Source organism: Manihot esculenta, chromosome 15 (assembly GCF_001659605.2).
Source record: "Manihot esculenta cultivar AM560-2 chromosome 15, M.esculenta_v8, whole genome shotgun sequence".
Lineage (NCBI taxonomy): Eukaryota > Viridiplantae > Streptophyta > Magnoliopsida > Malpighiales > Euphorbiaceae > Manihot > Manihot esculenta.
In genome coordinates, this window is record NC_035175.2 from 10,800,302 (window position 1) to 10,816,230 (window position 15,929).

Below are 15,929 nucleotides of genomic sequence, written 5' to 3' on the forward strand. Positions count from 1 at the left end.
GGAGGATATGCAAGATTAGCAAGGGCGGGTGAAACTGGAATTTGTGGAATAACAAAATGGCCTAACATTCCTTTAGTTTAATTTTAATTTAATTTTTATTTCCTAGCTAATTGTTTTAATTTTATTTACTAGTTAATTGCAGTATGGGTTAGAGTTTATCATGCAGAAAGTTTCACTTTCTTAATAAAATCAGTTTTATTTCATTTCATATTTGAATTAGAATATTTTATTTTTATAATTTTGATGCATTTTATAACTTAAATTTATTTTTTAAATCAATAATATAATCACTTAAATACATGTAAGGAGGCAAAAATTTAATACAGAATATTATAAATATTTAATAATTTTTATTAGAAAAAAACCTAAGAATGGAAATTTGTTATAAATTGACAAATAATATAAAAGTATATTTTAATAGAGATATTTTTATTTATTAATTCAAAATCATAAATATTAATGATGATGAGATTGACTAATAGATAATTATAAAATTTGAAAAGAATGATGAGATAAAATATTATGATTCAGAAGTATCAAATAAAATATTATAATCATAACTACTTTTTGTTATAATTTAAAAATATCTTGCCATCCCCTATACAAATAGAAAACATACCTTCTATACATCATTTCATTAGTCAGTTATCATGGTTTCCTTATTTTCATTGTTCATCTTAGCTCTTTCGGTTAATGTAGCTATCTCTTGTGAGCTCTACCATCAACCGCCCACCATGATGGAGAAGTATGAACAGTGGATGGCAAGATATGGAAGGGTTTATAAAGATTCTGATAAGCAACAGAAACGTTTTCAAATATTTTGGTAGAAGCTTTCAATGTCGTCGAAAATAAATCCTTTAATGTAAACATTAATCAATTTGCAGATCTAACCCAAGAAGAGTTTAAAAAATACTATTTTGGAGCTAAACCTCCTTCTCAATCCAGTTTAAAAAATGTTCAAACTTTGAATTATGAAAACATGATTGATTTGCCTCCTTCAATAAATTGGAAAGCTGCTGGATAGGCATCAAGGACCAAGGCCAATGCGGTATGATATAAAATTGTTTTATATTTATTATATATTAAGCATATTCAATATCTTATTAACTTGTTGAAAATGAAAATAAATACAGCAAATTGCTAGGTTTTTGCAGTAGCAGCAGTCGCTAAATCTTTAAAGTATGATTATTGTGGTTATGGTTATCCATTACATGCCTATAGCTATATAATGACTAATGGTGGCTTTGACTACAGAATACAATTAAAGGGTTATTGTGCAAATTGGTGTGCAGATCAAATTGCAGTTGGAATACAAAACTATTATAGTCTTCCATCTTATTCAAAGGCCACAATTATGCAGGCACCGGTGCAACAACTAGTGATGATAATTATAAATTATTAAATGGACTAACATCTTGTACTAACACATGTTGTACCATTGATAACACAAATCATGTTGTATTAGTGATTAATTATGGTACTGATCCTTATAGAAGGGGCTATTTTCTCATCAAGAATTCATGGGAACCCAACGGGGAGAGGGAGGATGTGGAAGATTGTTAAGGATGGGTAGAGCTGGCATTTGTGGAATAACTGGCCGAGCATTCCTTTAGTTTAATTTTAGTTTTTATTTTAGTTTTAGGTTTTATTTACTAGTTAATTAGTATGGGTTAGAAAGTTTTTCAGGTAGAAATTTCACTATTTTGTAATAAAATTAATAAATTTTTTTAATAGGACTATTTAAATTTAATTCTATTATTTTAATATAAATTTAATTTCATTATTTCAATTGCGATTTATTACTCCACCTACTTTGATTAAATACAATTAGAGACCATAATGATCACAATTAAAAGAATTTAATTGAATTATATGTATATATATATATTTTTTTTTGGAATAAAACCATAAAATTAAATAAATTAGAACTGAATAAAAATAAAAAATCAAATTTCAACTGTTTTAAACCTTCAATTTTAATATCTCATACTTTTCAAAATTTAAATCAATAATTAGTTGTGAATGAGTTATTATAATTTTAATTTTATTTTTAATTCTATTTGTATTTAAAATTCATTTCAAACGGGATTATTTTATTATAATTAATTTTTAAGAAACATTGGTTCATCATTTCTATATTTGAATCAAATTTTTTAAAGTTATTTTATTTATTTTATTAAAAATTATGATACTTATAGAAACTTAATATTATTTATTTTGTTGATAATTAAATTCGGTATATCATATCTATTTAATATAAGAATTGTTCAATTAAATATATATTCAATTAAATTCAAGGTTGTAGTGATCTATAATATTGATGGAAAATTCTGGTTTTATGTTATAGAATGGAGGTTATTTAATGGAAAATTACCAAATGGACAACCTTTTGTACCTCTGATAACACAAATCATGTTGTATTAGTGATTGATTATGGTACCGATCCTTATGGAAGTGACTATTTTATCATCAAGAATTTATGGGGAACCCAATGGGGAGAGGGAGGATATGGAAGATTGTTAAGGGTGGGTGGAGCTGGCATTTTTAGAATACCAAACTGGCCCGAGCATTCCTTTAGTTTAATTTTAGTTTTTATTTTCTAGTTTTAGTTTTTATTTTCTAGTTAATTAGTATGGATTAGAAAATTTTTTTAGGTTGAAATTTAACTATTTTTATAATAAAATCAGTATTATGAATAAATTTATTCAACAGAATTGTCTAAATTTAATTTTATTATTCTAATATAAATTTAATTTCATTATTTCAAACTGTGATTTATCACTCTATTCTTTCTGTTTAAATACAACTAGAAACGGTCATAATAATTACAATTAAAAGAATTTAATTGAATTATTACTTTTAGAGTAAAACCATAAAATTAAATCAATTAGAATCAAATAAAAATAAAAAATTAAAATTCAACCGTTTTAAACCTTCAATTGTAATATCTCATACTTTTTAGAATTTAAATCAATAATTAGTTGTGAATAAGTTATCATAGTTTTAATTTTATTTATTTATTTTAATTTTTATTATTAAATTAATTGTAGAGTTTATATGAATTTAAAATTTTTAATCTTATTTGTATTTAAAATTCATTTCAAACGGATTTGTTTTATTATAATTAAGTTTTTAGAAATATTGGTTCATCATTTCTATATTTGAATCAATTTTTTTAAAATTATTGTATTTATTTTATTAAAAATTATGATACTGATAAAAAAATTTATTTTGTTGATAATTAAATTTCGCATATCATAGTATATTTAATATATATTATATATATTGAATTAAATTCAAGGTTAATTAATAATCAATTTCTAGTTTCATTATTATAATACTAATAAAACTTTAAAACTACTTATTATATTGATAATAAAATTTATAGTTACTAAATTTAAATACATAAATGATTAAATTAAAGATGCAGGTAATTAAATTCATGCTAAATCTTTTCAAAACGATAATTTATAATAATTCTAATTTTTTATAATTTATCTATAATTCAAATTTTTTGAAAATATTTTTAGCAAATTTTATCATGAAAGCTTTTTAAAAAGGATCGTATATATAAACTTTCTATTTGCAAATAATTTTTTTAAACTGAGAGTAATTTATATATTATTGTAATATAATTATGGTATTTTTTTTCTTTTAGTGATCAAAATCTGTTAATTTAAATTATGTATAATTATTTTCATAATAATGGTAAGGGTAGTAAGCCTAGTATTCTCCTAAATACGATTAAATACAAAAACTATGGATGAATTTATGGTCCTTTTATCCAGCAGAAGGAAAAGAAAAAAACACAATTCTAAAATATTTTGCTCTTCCATTATTCCAACCTTTCGATTTATCAAGCTTGCAGAATTTACCAGTGATTTTTTTTAATAAAAAAGTCTGTTTACAAATTTCTCATACAACTTAAATACAATTAAAAATCTAAAAGATTATCTTATATTGTTGGCCATAATAATCACAATAAAATAGTTGAATTATTTTAACCGTATGATTTCTAACGCATTTTGCTCTTGCCCTTGTGGCTTTCAATAGAAAAATAATAGAACCACATGGTCATTCTCTTTCTACAAAGAGAAATAATAGCTCTACTTACTTCAATACCTCTCCCTCTTCTCTCTTTTTCCTTTTTTTTTACAGTTCCCAATCTCTATAAATTCAACAGAACAATCTAGATATAAAATTTTAAAGTTATATCGAATCTCATCAAAAGCTGTAGAACAAAGGCAGGAAATTAACAGCATGTTCAAAGCTGTAGCTGCCCCGGTCCTCTCCTAGATGATGTTGAAGGAGGCCTATTCATGGGATCTTCTGGTCTTTGTATTTCCTGCACGCACCATATCATTCAAAAATAGAGCACATGCAAACCTTTACTAACAGAATTTGTGCAAACCTGAATTCAATGTAGTAGAATTGTTGCGTGATTTAGCATGCATGCGATGCTGGGACTGTATTTGCTCCAACTGCTGAAGCCTTGAACCAAAATTAAACTTCCCAACCTCCTGCTTTACATCACCATCCTCGGATATTTGCGATCCACTAGGAATATGACGTCCAATTTCAGAGCCTGAAGATGTTCCCATAATTTGATCGCCATTGAAGGAATATGAAGGGACCGTTTTTAAACGAGTCCGTAATATCTTAAAAGCAGCACTTTGCTGTGTCCAACGATCAAATAAGAAACACATAAAAGTGCTAATACAACAAACTACTAATTATTAATGCTACACATATATCTAGAGAGAGAGAGAGAACTGCAAAATTCACTATTCTTTTAATTTTTATTTTAAAAATTTTTAAAATCCTTTGCATCTTTCCAACTATATTTCCATCCCTTCAGATAATAAATCATAGATAAGAGAGAGTTTCTATCCTATGCTTAAAATGCTAAACCAGAAACACAAATTCCATAAGAAGCTCATCGGCAAAGCCTCATCCTTCCTAGCCACACATGTCCATACATAAATGTGAGACATATGAAGGCATTAGCATATCCACAGGTTATAGCTGCCCCTGCCCATTACAGAGGCAAAAATGAGATTTGAACACAAGTATTTGCAATATCATGTATACCTGGGGGAGTAACATCAAGAGACCATTCAAAGCTTTTAATAACCACGTGTATCTTCCTGGTTCAAGAAGCTGCAAAACCCTCAAAATGGCTATGACACTCAACAAAATAACTAAACTGAATAAGGCAGGTAACTGCAGGAAATCTAAGCTAGCAAATTAAAATTTAAGAGAAGTTCAACAGCATTAATCACAAAACATACAGATCATTTACGTGAATAGTACAAGTAGTCAACTACAATTCAATCCCGGAAATACACAAAACAATCCGACAATAATGATGATACATCACTTCAAATGCTAAATCTGGCTGTTTCCCATGTACAGTGACCACACTTCAAAATACAAAATGCAGAAGATGATCATCTATCAACAAACCCTCCCCCCACAGTCGTGTTGATTGGGTATCAACATCCCATCAAAAGCAAACATCTTAAAACTCCACGAAAGCAAAACTATATGAATAGCTTGCAACAGCACATTACAAGGAATAGCCAGAGAGGAACATGAAGAAATATGATGACAGAAAAGTTCAATCATCAGACTAACTTTTCATTCCAGGACAGTGATCAGAAGATGACAATGCAACACAAATTATCAAAATATGAATAAAAAATGAAGTAATATGAAAAATCTCTATAGCCTTACAAAGTATATCAAATTTAAGCATAATACTTCTACGAGGTAGAAAGGCATAACCTGAGAGTTTCAACTATGCACCTGCAATCTAAGATAAGCAAAGATTGGAGTTTCTAGCAAACGAATCAATTTATCCAGTTGGACCAAGAATTTGACATTGATATCTTCCTCTACCAGAGACTGAATCACCACACTTGCATGCTGGTATGTCTGAATGAAAAATGATCACAATGGCAACAAAATCAGAGTGGAAAAAAAATCATGAGACAGGAAGAGAGACAGAAGATTTACTCTTACCTGTGCTAATAAGCAAAGACTTACAATTGCCATAGGTGAATGGCACCATGAAGTGTATAAAGAGACAAATAAATCTTTTCCAGCAGGATTTACTAGTGATTGTTTTAAGATCTCCCGAAGCTCAGCTAGTTCAGAGGAAGCAAGTAAGATCAAATTCAGAGCCTGAAAAAAATTAAGAGAAGTAAATACATAAAATAAAAAATTAGAAAGTGAGAATCTTGAAAAAATAAAATTGTGATCTATAATTATATTGCAAATGCTTCAACTATTATCATTCAGCTGCTATGTTATGTAGAACTTATGAAGATGCTGCAATCAATTTTCAGAAGAATGACTAAACCTGAACCATAATAGAAGCAAAATCCAGATCAGCTTCACCCTCCAGTATAGTGGAGAGTTCCCGATAGACCCTTTCAGCATCTAAAAGTACGCAGAGTCTTCGGATAATCAAGGCACCACGCCTATAAAGAGATGGGAATAATTTACAGCAAAAGTGAACAACTAAATCATGAATTTAATTAAAGAAACTAGAAGAAAAGAATAAGAGAGATACACTCACTTCTCCAGAAGAGAATTGTCAATACGGAAATTATGCACCAAGAAAAAAACAAGTTGACGGAAGTGTTGTGTATCTTTTGCTATACATGCATGAACCTCAAGAACAAGGAGTACCACCTGGAAAGATGTTCAGCATTGCACCATACCAAAATTAAATAAATGAGAGACAATTACAACTTACTTTTTGGTCAACATCATGAAAATGCGAAACTGTATATAAAGCATTAATAGTGAGAATAGGAACTCAATAAGATCAAAATCTAAGATATCTCGAGTTCACCTTTCGTAAAAAATAAAAATAAAAAATAGCTGTAACATAGTAGGAAAAAAGAAAAATAGAAGCAACTTTCTTTTACATCAGACAAGAAGAACACAGAATTGCTATAACCCAGCTTTCTCTGTCTTTTCTTATTAATGACTTCTGAGCTTCCAATTCTACCATAATCACAAGTGCACAGAACTTTATTTTACAGAGTTCTCGCACAGCTTAATAATCCAGGAATATTAATGAGTAATACAATCCATAATAATATTATAGACTAATAATCTAAAGAATTATGAGAATTACTCTATTGTATTTTCATGAACAAAAAGTTCAATGCATGTTACCACCCCATAGTTTGGTGTATTCCAACTTTGCTATCCCGTGATTCATTTCTGATACTTTGCTCCAAGGTGATTTAAAAAAGGAAAATTTACTATTTAATCCATATATTATGAAAAACTCATTATTTGGTCCCTTAATTTTGAAAATACATTAAAATATCTTTGACATTTTAGAAAGTTTACTAATTAATCATTCTACTAGTTTTAACTATTAAATATTGCAAAAAAGTCTAAATATTCTTGATACAAAAGGACTAATTAGTATATTTTTTACAAAACTGAAGGACTAACTAATGACTTGTTTCACACCACAGGGACTAAATGGTAAAATATTTAATAGCGAAAATTAACGGCGAAACTAATTAGTAGAATTTTTAAAATGTCAGGGACGTCTTAATGTATTTTTCAAAATTGAGGGACCAACTAGTGAATTTTCCCATAACATATGGGTTAAATAATAATTTTCCCTTTAAAAAATATATGATGCAAAACAAGTCAAAATGAAACTCATAAATAGATGACCAAATCTTTGGATAATCAAATTCTACACTATGGAAGGAATTCGCTTTCCAGTTCCATTTGCTAACTTTATGGTGTTCACCTTCACACCCTCTTCTAAACCACATGCATGCAAAGATTTTAGGAAAAAGAGAATGAAGTGAAAATGACCTAAATCACAGTGGTGGAAAAGTAATGTAAGCCAGAAACAGCTCAACTGAAGCCTTAAACCCAATCTTGTTGGGTCAGCAAATCCTTGTATTTAAGGATTATTAAGGCTATATAACAGCAAAAGGGTTATAATCAATGGCTACAATTTCAGTAAAACATATGCTCAAAGATCAGAAAACAAATAACCAATAACTAATGAAAGCTAAAGGAACTATCAATAGTACATGATTACCTCGTCAGAAGGATCTGAAAGTGCTTTGAGAAGGGTATCAAATATATCATTCAGAAAACATAAGACCTGTTTCATATTGACCATTACAAGTAAGAGTCTAAGAATATTTAAAGTGGTGCCACATATGACATCCGGTGAACATATAATATACTCTCTCCATTCCATAATTTTTATCCATTTTGCTTTTTCACATATATTAAGAAAGACAATATTTTTTATTAACTTTTCAATTATACCCATCTTAAAAACATTAAATTTTATTAAACATTAAGAAATGTTTTAAGAGATTTCTTGAAAATAAGATAAAATTAAATAAGGTTATAATAATCAATTTATATTTTATTATAGTACAAAAAAAGAAAGTGAACAATAATTTTGGGATAAACAAAAAGGAGAAATAGATAAAAATTATGGAATAGAGGGAGTAACAAATATCCGGTTAACAGATAATATAAGCCCAAAGTGGTGCCGCATTGAAGGGGAGAGTATGAAGCTCCTTCCCTAGTAGCATAACACCTCATGCTCCTCAATAAAATATCACAGTTTGGTAGCACTATATTTCCCAATTAAAGCAGAATAGGCAGGTAGATATGCCTACAGAATTTGATGTATTGAGATATAGGAACCTTCTAAAAAATCTAAAAGTTAGAAATGACTTCCTTGCAGTCCTCAATCTCTGATATTCAGAAAAATATACAAATACAAGATGTATACAGTCAGATGTTCAATGGTTGGTTTGGATCAAATTTGGATCCAAACTATCTTTATCCACCATAAGACTTAGTTATTTTGTTTTGCAACCACAACTCAATTCAATCCATATTTCCTATTCATTAGTTAACCATTTAAACCAGCCCCAATATCCATCAACTATTACAATAAATTTTACCTAATTAATGTCATAATAATTATGAAATACAATGAAAAGTTATTCAGGTCTCAACTACAAATTTGCTAAAATAATAAAAGCACAACTGAAAAATATAAATTAGAAAGTATCATAAAAATTAAATAAAATAATTAAATGAAAATAAAATAATTAAATTTAGATATTAGACAAATAATAAAAAAGAAAAAAACATCTAATTAATTCTATAAATTCTATATTTTTAAACTTGCAAACTAAAAAAAAGAGTTAACTTCAAAATATCAATTATAACTTTAATTTTAATTTTCAGAAATTAAAAAATTAAAAAAAATAAATAATTTCTACATATTATTTTAACTTTTTCAGAAATGTGACTATTTTTAATTTTGTAGAAATTGAAAAATAAAATAAAAGTTAAAATACTTTTTGCACATTATTTTAATTCTTCCTTTTAAAAATGAGGCTACTTTTAAATTTTGTACGAATTAAAAAAATTAAAATAGTTTACATATATTAGTTTAACTTTTTTTCAGAAGTGCGACTAGTTTTAACTTTATAGAAATTAAAAAAATAAAATAATTTATGTACATTATTTTAACATTTTTTTTTCAAAAATGTGACTAATTTTAATTTTGTAGAAATTAAGAAATTATTGCACCTGAAATAATTGCAGAAAGATAAATAATATCTGCAAAATATACTCCAGGTGCAAAACTATGGCTAATTTTAATTTTTCAGAAATTAAAAAGTAAAAGTAAATATAATTGACTTGAGATATTACATTTCTAATAAAAATAGAAATACAAATAAATCTAATTAATATTATATTCAAACCAATGCAAAAACTAAGAAAACCAACACAAACTAAAAAAGAGAAGATAAAGTTAGAATTAGGATGTATAATTAAATATAAAATGATTATTTGTTGGTTAACCAATAAGACCATAGAATTTGGATAAAATATCTAATCCAATCCAATTTAATCATTTAACCAAATTTGTTGGTTTGAATTAGATTGAATTGGTTGGATTTAATGGACTGAACCAATCCATGAACACCCCTACAGTCCCTAGACGATTCCCAATTACCTCAGCTCGATGCCTATTTAGAAGTATTGATATCCAGTGCAATGCTTCAATCCGAGTGGCCTCCCACTCACTAGATAATTGACTGAAACATTGAAAAGGTAACAACCAATATAAGATCATTTTAAACATTAAACAGTTGGGTAAAAACAACATTTTGACTAGCTTAAACAAGGAACCATAATCAGCATGTTCAAATTACAACAAGAGTTGTTAGAACCCAAAAGGCGAGTAGCTAACAACTTTTAAATCTAATACCCTCCCCTTTCCCTTTAGAGAGCCTGTTTGGCATTGAGGTTAGGGGGCTAGAAAAGTGCTTATCCAAAAAAGCATCTGTTTAGATGCTGATTGTGAAAAGAAAAACAGTTTGGGAAAAAATGTTTGATCATTTTGGAGTTATTTTGACTAAATTACGTCAAAATTTATTTCAAATCAATTTTTAAAATTTTTTTTTAACAAATATATTCTTATGTAACTTTTTTTTAAATCAAGAACAATTCCAACAACAATGCCCAACAAACCCTTAGTCACAGGTTACAAAACTACACCTCCTAGCGATGGAGAGTATTGCTCCAACATCAAATCCTTCAGCAGGTTCAGCATTGATTGCACGAATCTCTTCATTGGTTTCACGAGCAACCTTTAAGACCAAAAATGAAAGCTTAAGATGCTTTGGAAAGCAAATGTTTATTATTCCAGAAGATTTAAACTGTAAACCAGCTTACCACTCTAATTTTCTCTTCTTTGTCTGATATACAGGGCAGAATGGCTCCCAGGATATCAGCATAGTAAGGAACAAGTTGGTCCCCACCAAGCTTTACAAATTCATTTATCTGCACAGAATAGCACAAATATATGAAATGATCCAAATTTTATTTCGCAAAAAAGACAATAAAAAATGGTAGTAACAAATAAAGGCTGGAAATTCACATGTTATTTACTTTGAATCTACCTACCCAGGTGATAGCTGTTAATCGAGTAAATTCATCTGGAGAAGCTGCCCTTTGCACCAATATCTCAGCCATACGACCATAATCTACAGACTTCAACAGTAGCACTGCTCGAGTCAGAAAATTAAAAATGAACAAAAGATTGGTTGTATGTCAAAATCCTAGATATTAATTATATAAATTCTTGGGAAAATACACACATACACTATTTCCTAAGGCAAATTACCAGGAAAGAGAAACTACAAGAGCAAGATTCGGGTTTTAGAATTGGCAGGAGTCTTACTGGGGAATTCTTGATCTCCTGGAGAAACTCTGAAAGAGCAGAATCAGCTTGTTGTCTGATTTCATGGCTAGAATCACTCAACATATTAAATAAACCTAACATTTGTATAAAAGTTTGTGAGGTCACATATATTAGAAAGCAACAAAAGACATGCTTTAACAAAGTCAGATAAATAATAATATTACCATCAAGAAAATCAGGAAGAAAACCCAACATATCTATATCTGGAACACTATCCAACACAGTGATCCATCCAACCAAAAACTGGCGGACATAGGGGTTTAGGACATTCATACGTTCTCTCAACAATGGTATAAATTCTTCAATGCTGGCAGAGAGAACATCATAAAAACATTAAAATACGCATTACAAGGGCAATTGACAAAACTCTCTTGCTAGCCTTGACCTATACATCCAATACAAACATACCTGAATTGATCACTTTCAGTAACAATGTCCTGTTTCATTATATGACAATATGAGAGCTGTTTTCAAGTTTAAGAAGGTTCCTATTAACAAATATAGGCAACCAGCAAAAACTTTTGGATGGGGAGAATTATTCACCTTCACAAGCCGATCCAAAAGATGAGCAGCACTTTGTACATTGGCATCTGAGTCTGCCGAAAGTTTACACAAGGCATCAAATATTTGGTTAAAGAATACAATAAAATCTCCTCTCACCACCTGCATATTAATTAAAATATGGCTCATTAAGGCCTGTTGTTGCCAGAGGGAAAAAAAAAAAACATGAATTACAAATCTACCAATTCCATTCTAACCTTTGCGATGTTGTATAAGGCTTCACAAGCATAATAACGAACTCTGCTATCTTGGTCAGAAAAAGAATTAAGCACAGGCGGCACGATTTGCTGGTGAGATGCACTCAAAGCAAAAGATAAGCAGAGGGGAAATTTTCATCAATGCTTTAAAATTCTGAATAGAAACACACCAAAATATAATAGGACAGCACATCCTTCAATACCTTTTTTCTCACAAAATCTCGTTCTTGAACCTCTAATAGCAGTATTTCATTAGCAAAAAACATCTTAAATTATTTCAGAAGAGTGAATTCCCAAAGAGAGTAAAGAATTTATGCCAAAGCCCACTTCCAATGAAATATTTTCAATCATTTAAGAGAGTCAACAGTTCCCACTTCCCATTCAAAGTAGCACCAACATCATAAAACATTGCATCCATGTCAACCTCTAAAGTCAAACAGAAAATATGAAAATTCAAGAAGCAGATAATTGAAATGGTTCTACTGAATTTAGTGTGATGAATTTGTGCCATATAAATTAACTAAAACAAAGTATCTGAACTACGCTACAGAAAGGGGAGGAAAGAGAAGTTTCAAATGAACAGCGATTTACCTCGAGATGTTGGGCTGCTTCTGTTGTCAACCCTACAGTTGCAGCAGCTAGTCCTATCAATCCTCCCTATAATATGAAATTCACAGAGTGAAAAAAAAAAAAAAAATCAAATTACAGAACAGAAGTTATAAACGATACAGCGACGATTCAAATTCACATCCAAAATTCCAATTAGCGATTAATCGACATACTGAAATTATCAGTTCTCAAGTCATTTACAAACCTTGCGATGATTAGCTTGAGGCGAGTAGGTGAACTCCGTCGTCAACAAATTGATCAGCGCTGATATCTTGTCATGATCCCCAGCAGCCGCCAGCTGCTTCACTATACCTTCAACCTATACAGACATACACCTAATGTGTTACTAAAAGTAAACCATTTTAAACCCGTATAAATAAAATTAACACGAAGCGGAAAGGGAGATAAACCTCGAGAGCAGCATTCTTGCGCTTCTCATAGAGCTTGTCAGAGAGATTACGAAGAACGGAGGCCGGAATCACGGAAAGCGCTTCGGCCATATCCGGAGAAACACCAAAACCCTGACAATCCCTGTCACTTAATCCACTTAGATGTGACTTCGCGAAAGGAAACTGGAAATCAAATTCGTTTCCTGATCTTCTCCTGTTCGAATCTAAACATTTTGGTTAACTTCTTCTCTTAGGTTCGCATCGTACAGAGATCAGAAGAAGAAGATAATGATGATGAAGAGATTACAGGAACTGGAAATCTGATCTGAAAGAAGAGGAAGAAGAATCGAAACTGATAAAAATGCAACTTAATTTTGACAGGGAGAGATGGTTCGTTGTTCTTACTTGCTTTTCTCTGTGTCCGTGTGCTTCGTTCTGGATAGAAAAATAAGTTTCTCTTTTAATTATTTATTTTTCTTTTTTATTGTTTGGGTTTTATGAGATTTTCAAAGGTGAAAGACACCCTTTTCTGTTCACGGAGATGCTATTTCTATGCTAAAACTGCCTAACTTCAACTTGCAAGCCTGGGTTTGTGAAAATTACTGAATGCCTTTTTCTTATTTGGATAATTACATCTTTAATGCACATGAAATATTATACATAATTGTGGATCCAAGTTGAGAATTCCTGAAGAAAACAATATTAGGAATAAAATAAAGTATAAGAACATAGAAAAAACTTCAATCTATTTTTTATTAGTATGCTTGTTGCTTAAAGTAATAGAGATTAACAACCACTTTGATTTTCCTCTTATTATTCTTTGTATACAATAATTTTACATCCAAATCCATGCCTATCAATATCAACAGCATGGCAATAAAAACAATAATAATAATAATAATAATAATAATAATCTTATCCCATGAACAGTAGATAACGAGGGCTGTAATGGAAGAAATTTATTGCCTTGGTCTGTCCGAAACACATGATTAGATTGACTAAGACACAAACCGACCATTTGATTTGATCTAATTTTCTGTTTTTCATATAATTAATTATCTTTCCCGTATAGGAAAATATTAATAATATTTTGCAAATGCCCTTGGTAGTCATACTAAGACTAGGAAGTGCGTGATAAGAATCTTGAGATCGGCATGCAGACGTAGGAGAGAACGATGACAAACATGGGACCCAATATCACCTTAAGAAGAAAATGGCAAAATTTTGTCTTGTATTTTCTTGTTATTGATACAAAAGGATTGGACGGTGAAGATGGGATAGCTCCCACGTATTAAACTGTGTTATTTACGAATATGACAGTATTAACATTTAACATTTAACATTTTGTCTATAAGATAGAATCTACCATACAGTCAAAACCAGTTAAATGAATGACAAGGGAAGGGAAGAAATGCTCACAGCAGTAGAAGTTTAACGCTGAACTATTTCAAGTGGATGCCCTGTATCATGGAAAGATGGGAAGGAATCAAATATCACCCAAGTAATTTTATAAGCACCTTGACATGACATCAGAAACTAGGATTAATTATTGTTGTTTGCTCCTGTGAAAATTGTTGAATTCCATAGAATAGGAGTGATGTGATTCCTGTTGAATTAATTTTTAAAATTGAGTTAAATCTTGCTTAAATTTAAAATACTATTATAGTCTTTTTATTTAATATTGAGTGTCTTATTTCTTATTTCACGCTTCATTTTAATTGTGAATCTCATATTGATTAGAAATGAGACTAAACCAACGTAGATGAGATAATAAGTCAAAAGATTCGGTTAGTGGCAAAGCACATAAATATTTATGGATTTTGAAGTTTACAGAGAACAGCCTTCTCAAGCTGCAGGCATAAAGTGTCTAATGGTAAAATAGCTCCATCTCCAGGATATATGTGGGAACCAACCCTCTTCAAAACATCACCAGAATGCTTGATCAATTAGTCTAGCCCATGTTTCGCTTATAATGCTATTATCAGCTTCACCCGAATAATTTGCAAAACATCTCCAGATATACTTGAAAGGAAGAAAAGAAAATAAAGAAAAATTATAGCATAGAGAATTACCCTCAACAATTCTGAAAATACAGGCTCAGCCTCCTGAACTACTTGCCCCATGCTAACACCCCTAGTTGATAGTGCGTTCATACCTTCAAGTTGTGGCATTCCAACAACTCTTGGATCCTTAAATGTTTCTCTTACCTTCTCAACAACAGCATTGCTTAGAAGAGTTTCAGAATGAACCATTCTTGCAGCTAACATTAAGCACACTAGTACTGCACTCCAAAGCTATTGAAGAAATCTCCCAAGATTGATCTAGGTGAGTTAGCTTCAAACAGCCTTCTCAGAAGGTCTACAGGCCCATTAAAAACTATCCCCCTCATTCCCATAGTAATGAAAACAACAATTTTTTGTCTTGGAAGTATATGTTGGGTGGAAAGATTGCCTCAAGCCCAAAGTTTTCTAGTTGCCTTTTTGCAGGACTCCCCTGAGCTTTCAAATCCATAAAATTCAACTTCTGAATACAGTGATTGACAATGGCAGCTGTTTCCGGCAAGGGTAGAACAATTGCCAAAAAAAGCATCCATCCTTCAACAGGTAGGGAAGACACAATTTCTCGAAAAGCTCGTGAACTCCTTGTGCTTGTTCCTAAAGCACCTGAATGAGAGGTTGAGTCTTTATCCACAAAGACTAAAGAAGACATGTTTGGTGTTGAGGAATCAGAAAGGACAAGAGTTCCAGCAGAATAAATTGTTACTTCAACCTTTAGCGTGAGATCCTCATTTGGAGTTCTACTAGCAAGAGATATAGTCCCTACTCTTGGATCCTCTCGTCCTTGAGATCTTAATGTGTTGCTATTATTGAAAGGGAT

General features: G+C 30.4%; 1 protein-coding gene across 6 annotated transcripts; it reads right to left on the reverse strand.

Annotated features, from left to right (window-relative positions):
• Positions 1-4,009: 4,009 nt before the first annotated feature.
• On the reverse strand, positions 4,010-13,615 carry LOC110601633 (protein VAC14 homolog). 6 transcript variants are annotated; one of them, XM_021738844.2, is made up of 21 exons: positions 13,458-13,615; positions 13,074-13,377; positions 12,869-12,982; positions 12,646-12,711; positions 12,055-12,144; positions 11,840-11,959; positions 11,705-11,733; positions 11,461-11,603; positions 11,276-11,370; positions 10,999-11,085; positions 10,768-10,875; positions 10,591-10,682; positions 10,046-10,127; positions 8,090-8,155; positions 6,584-6,699; positions 6,365-6,485; positions 6,025-6,186; positions 5,809-5,937; positions 5,092-5,160; positions 4,412-4,676; positions 4,010-4,345 (listed from the first exon to the last, which is right to left on the reverse strand). In XM_021738844.2, exons 2-21 carry the CDS (start codon positions 13,161-13,163, stop codon positions 4,314-4,316), a joined length of 2,076 nt encoding a protein of 691 aa, XP_021594536.1. In that variant the 5' UTR covers positions 13,164-13,377; positions 13,458-13,615; the 3' UTR covers positions 4,010-4,313. The 6 variants fall into 6 exon arrangements, 5 of the variants coding, with proteins under 5 accessions (XP_021594536.1, XP_021594534.1, XP_021594532.1 ...); XM_021738842.2 differs by having other exon boundaries at positions 6,049-6,186; positions 11,705-11,760; XM_021738840.2 differs by having other exon boundaries at positions 11,705-11,760.
• Between the last annotated feature and the right edge of the window lie 2,314 nt (positions 13,616-15,929).

Coding starts and splice junctions, on each gene's coding strand:
- LOC110601633 (XM_021738840.2), bottom strand. CDS start 13,163: ATGGCCGAAGCGCTTTCCGTGATTCCGGCCTCCGTTCTTCGTAATCTC. Junction 11,960..12,054: donor CCTTATACAACATCGCAAAG/GTTAGAATGGAA, acceptor ATTAATATGCAG/GTGGTGAGAGGAGATTTTAT. Junction 10,683..10,767: donor AAGAAGAGAAAATTAGAGTG/GTAAGCTGGTTT, acceptor TTGGTCTTAAAG/GTTGCTCGTGAAACCAATGA.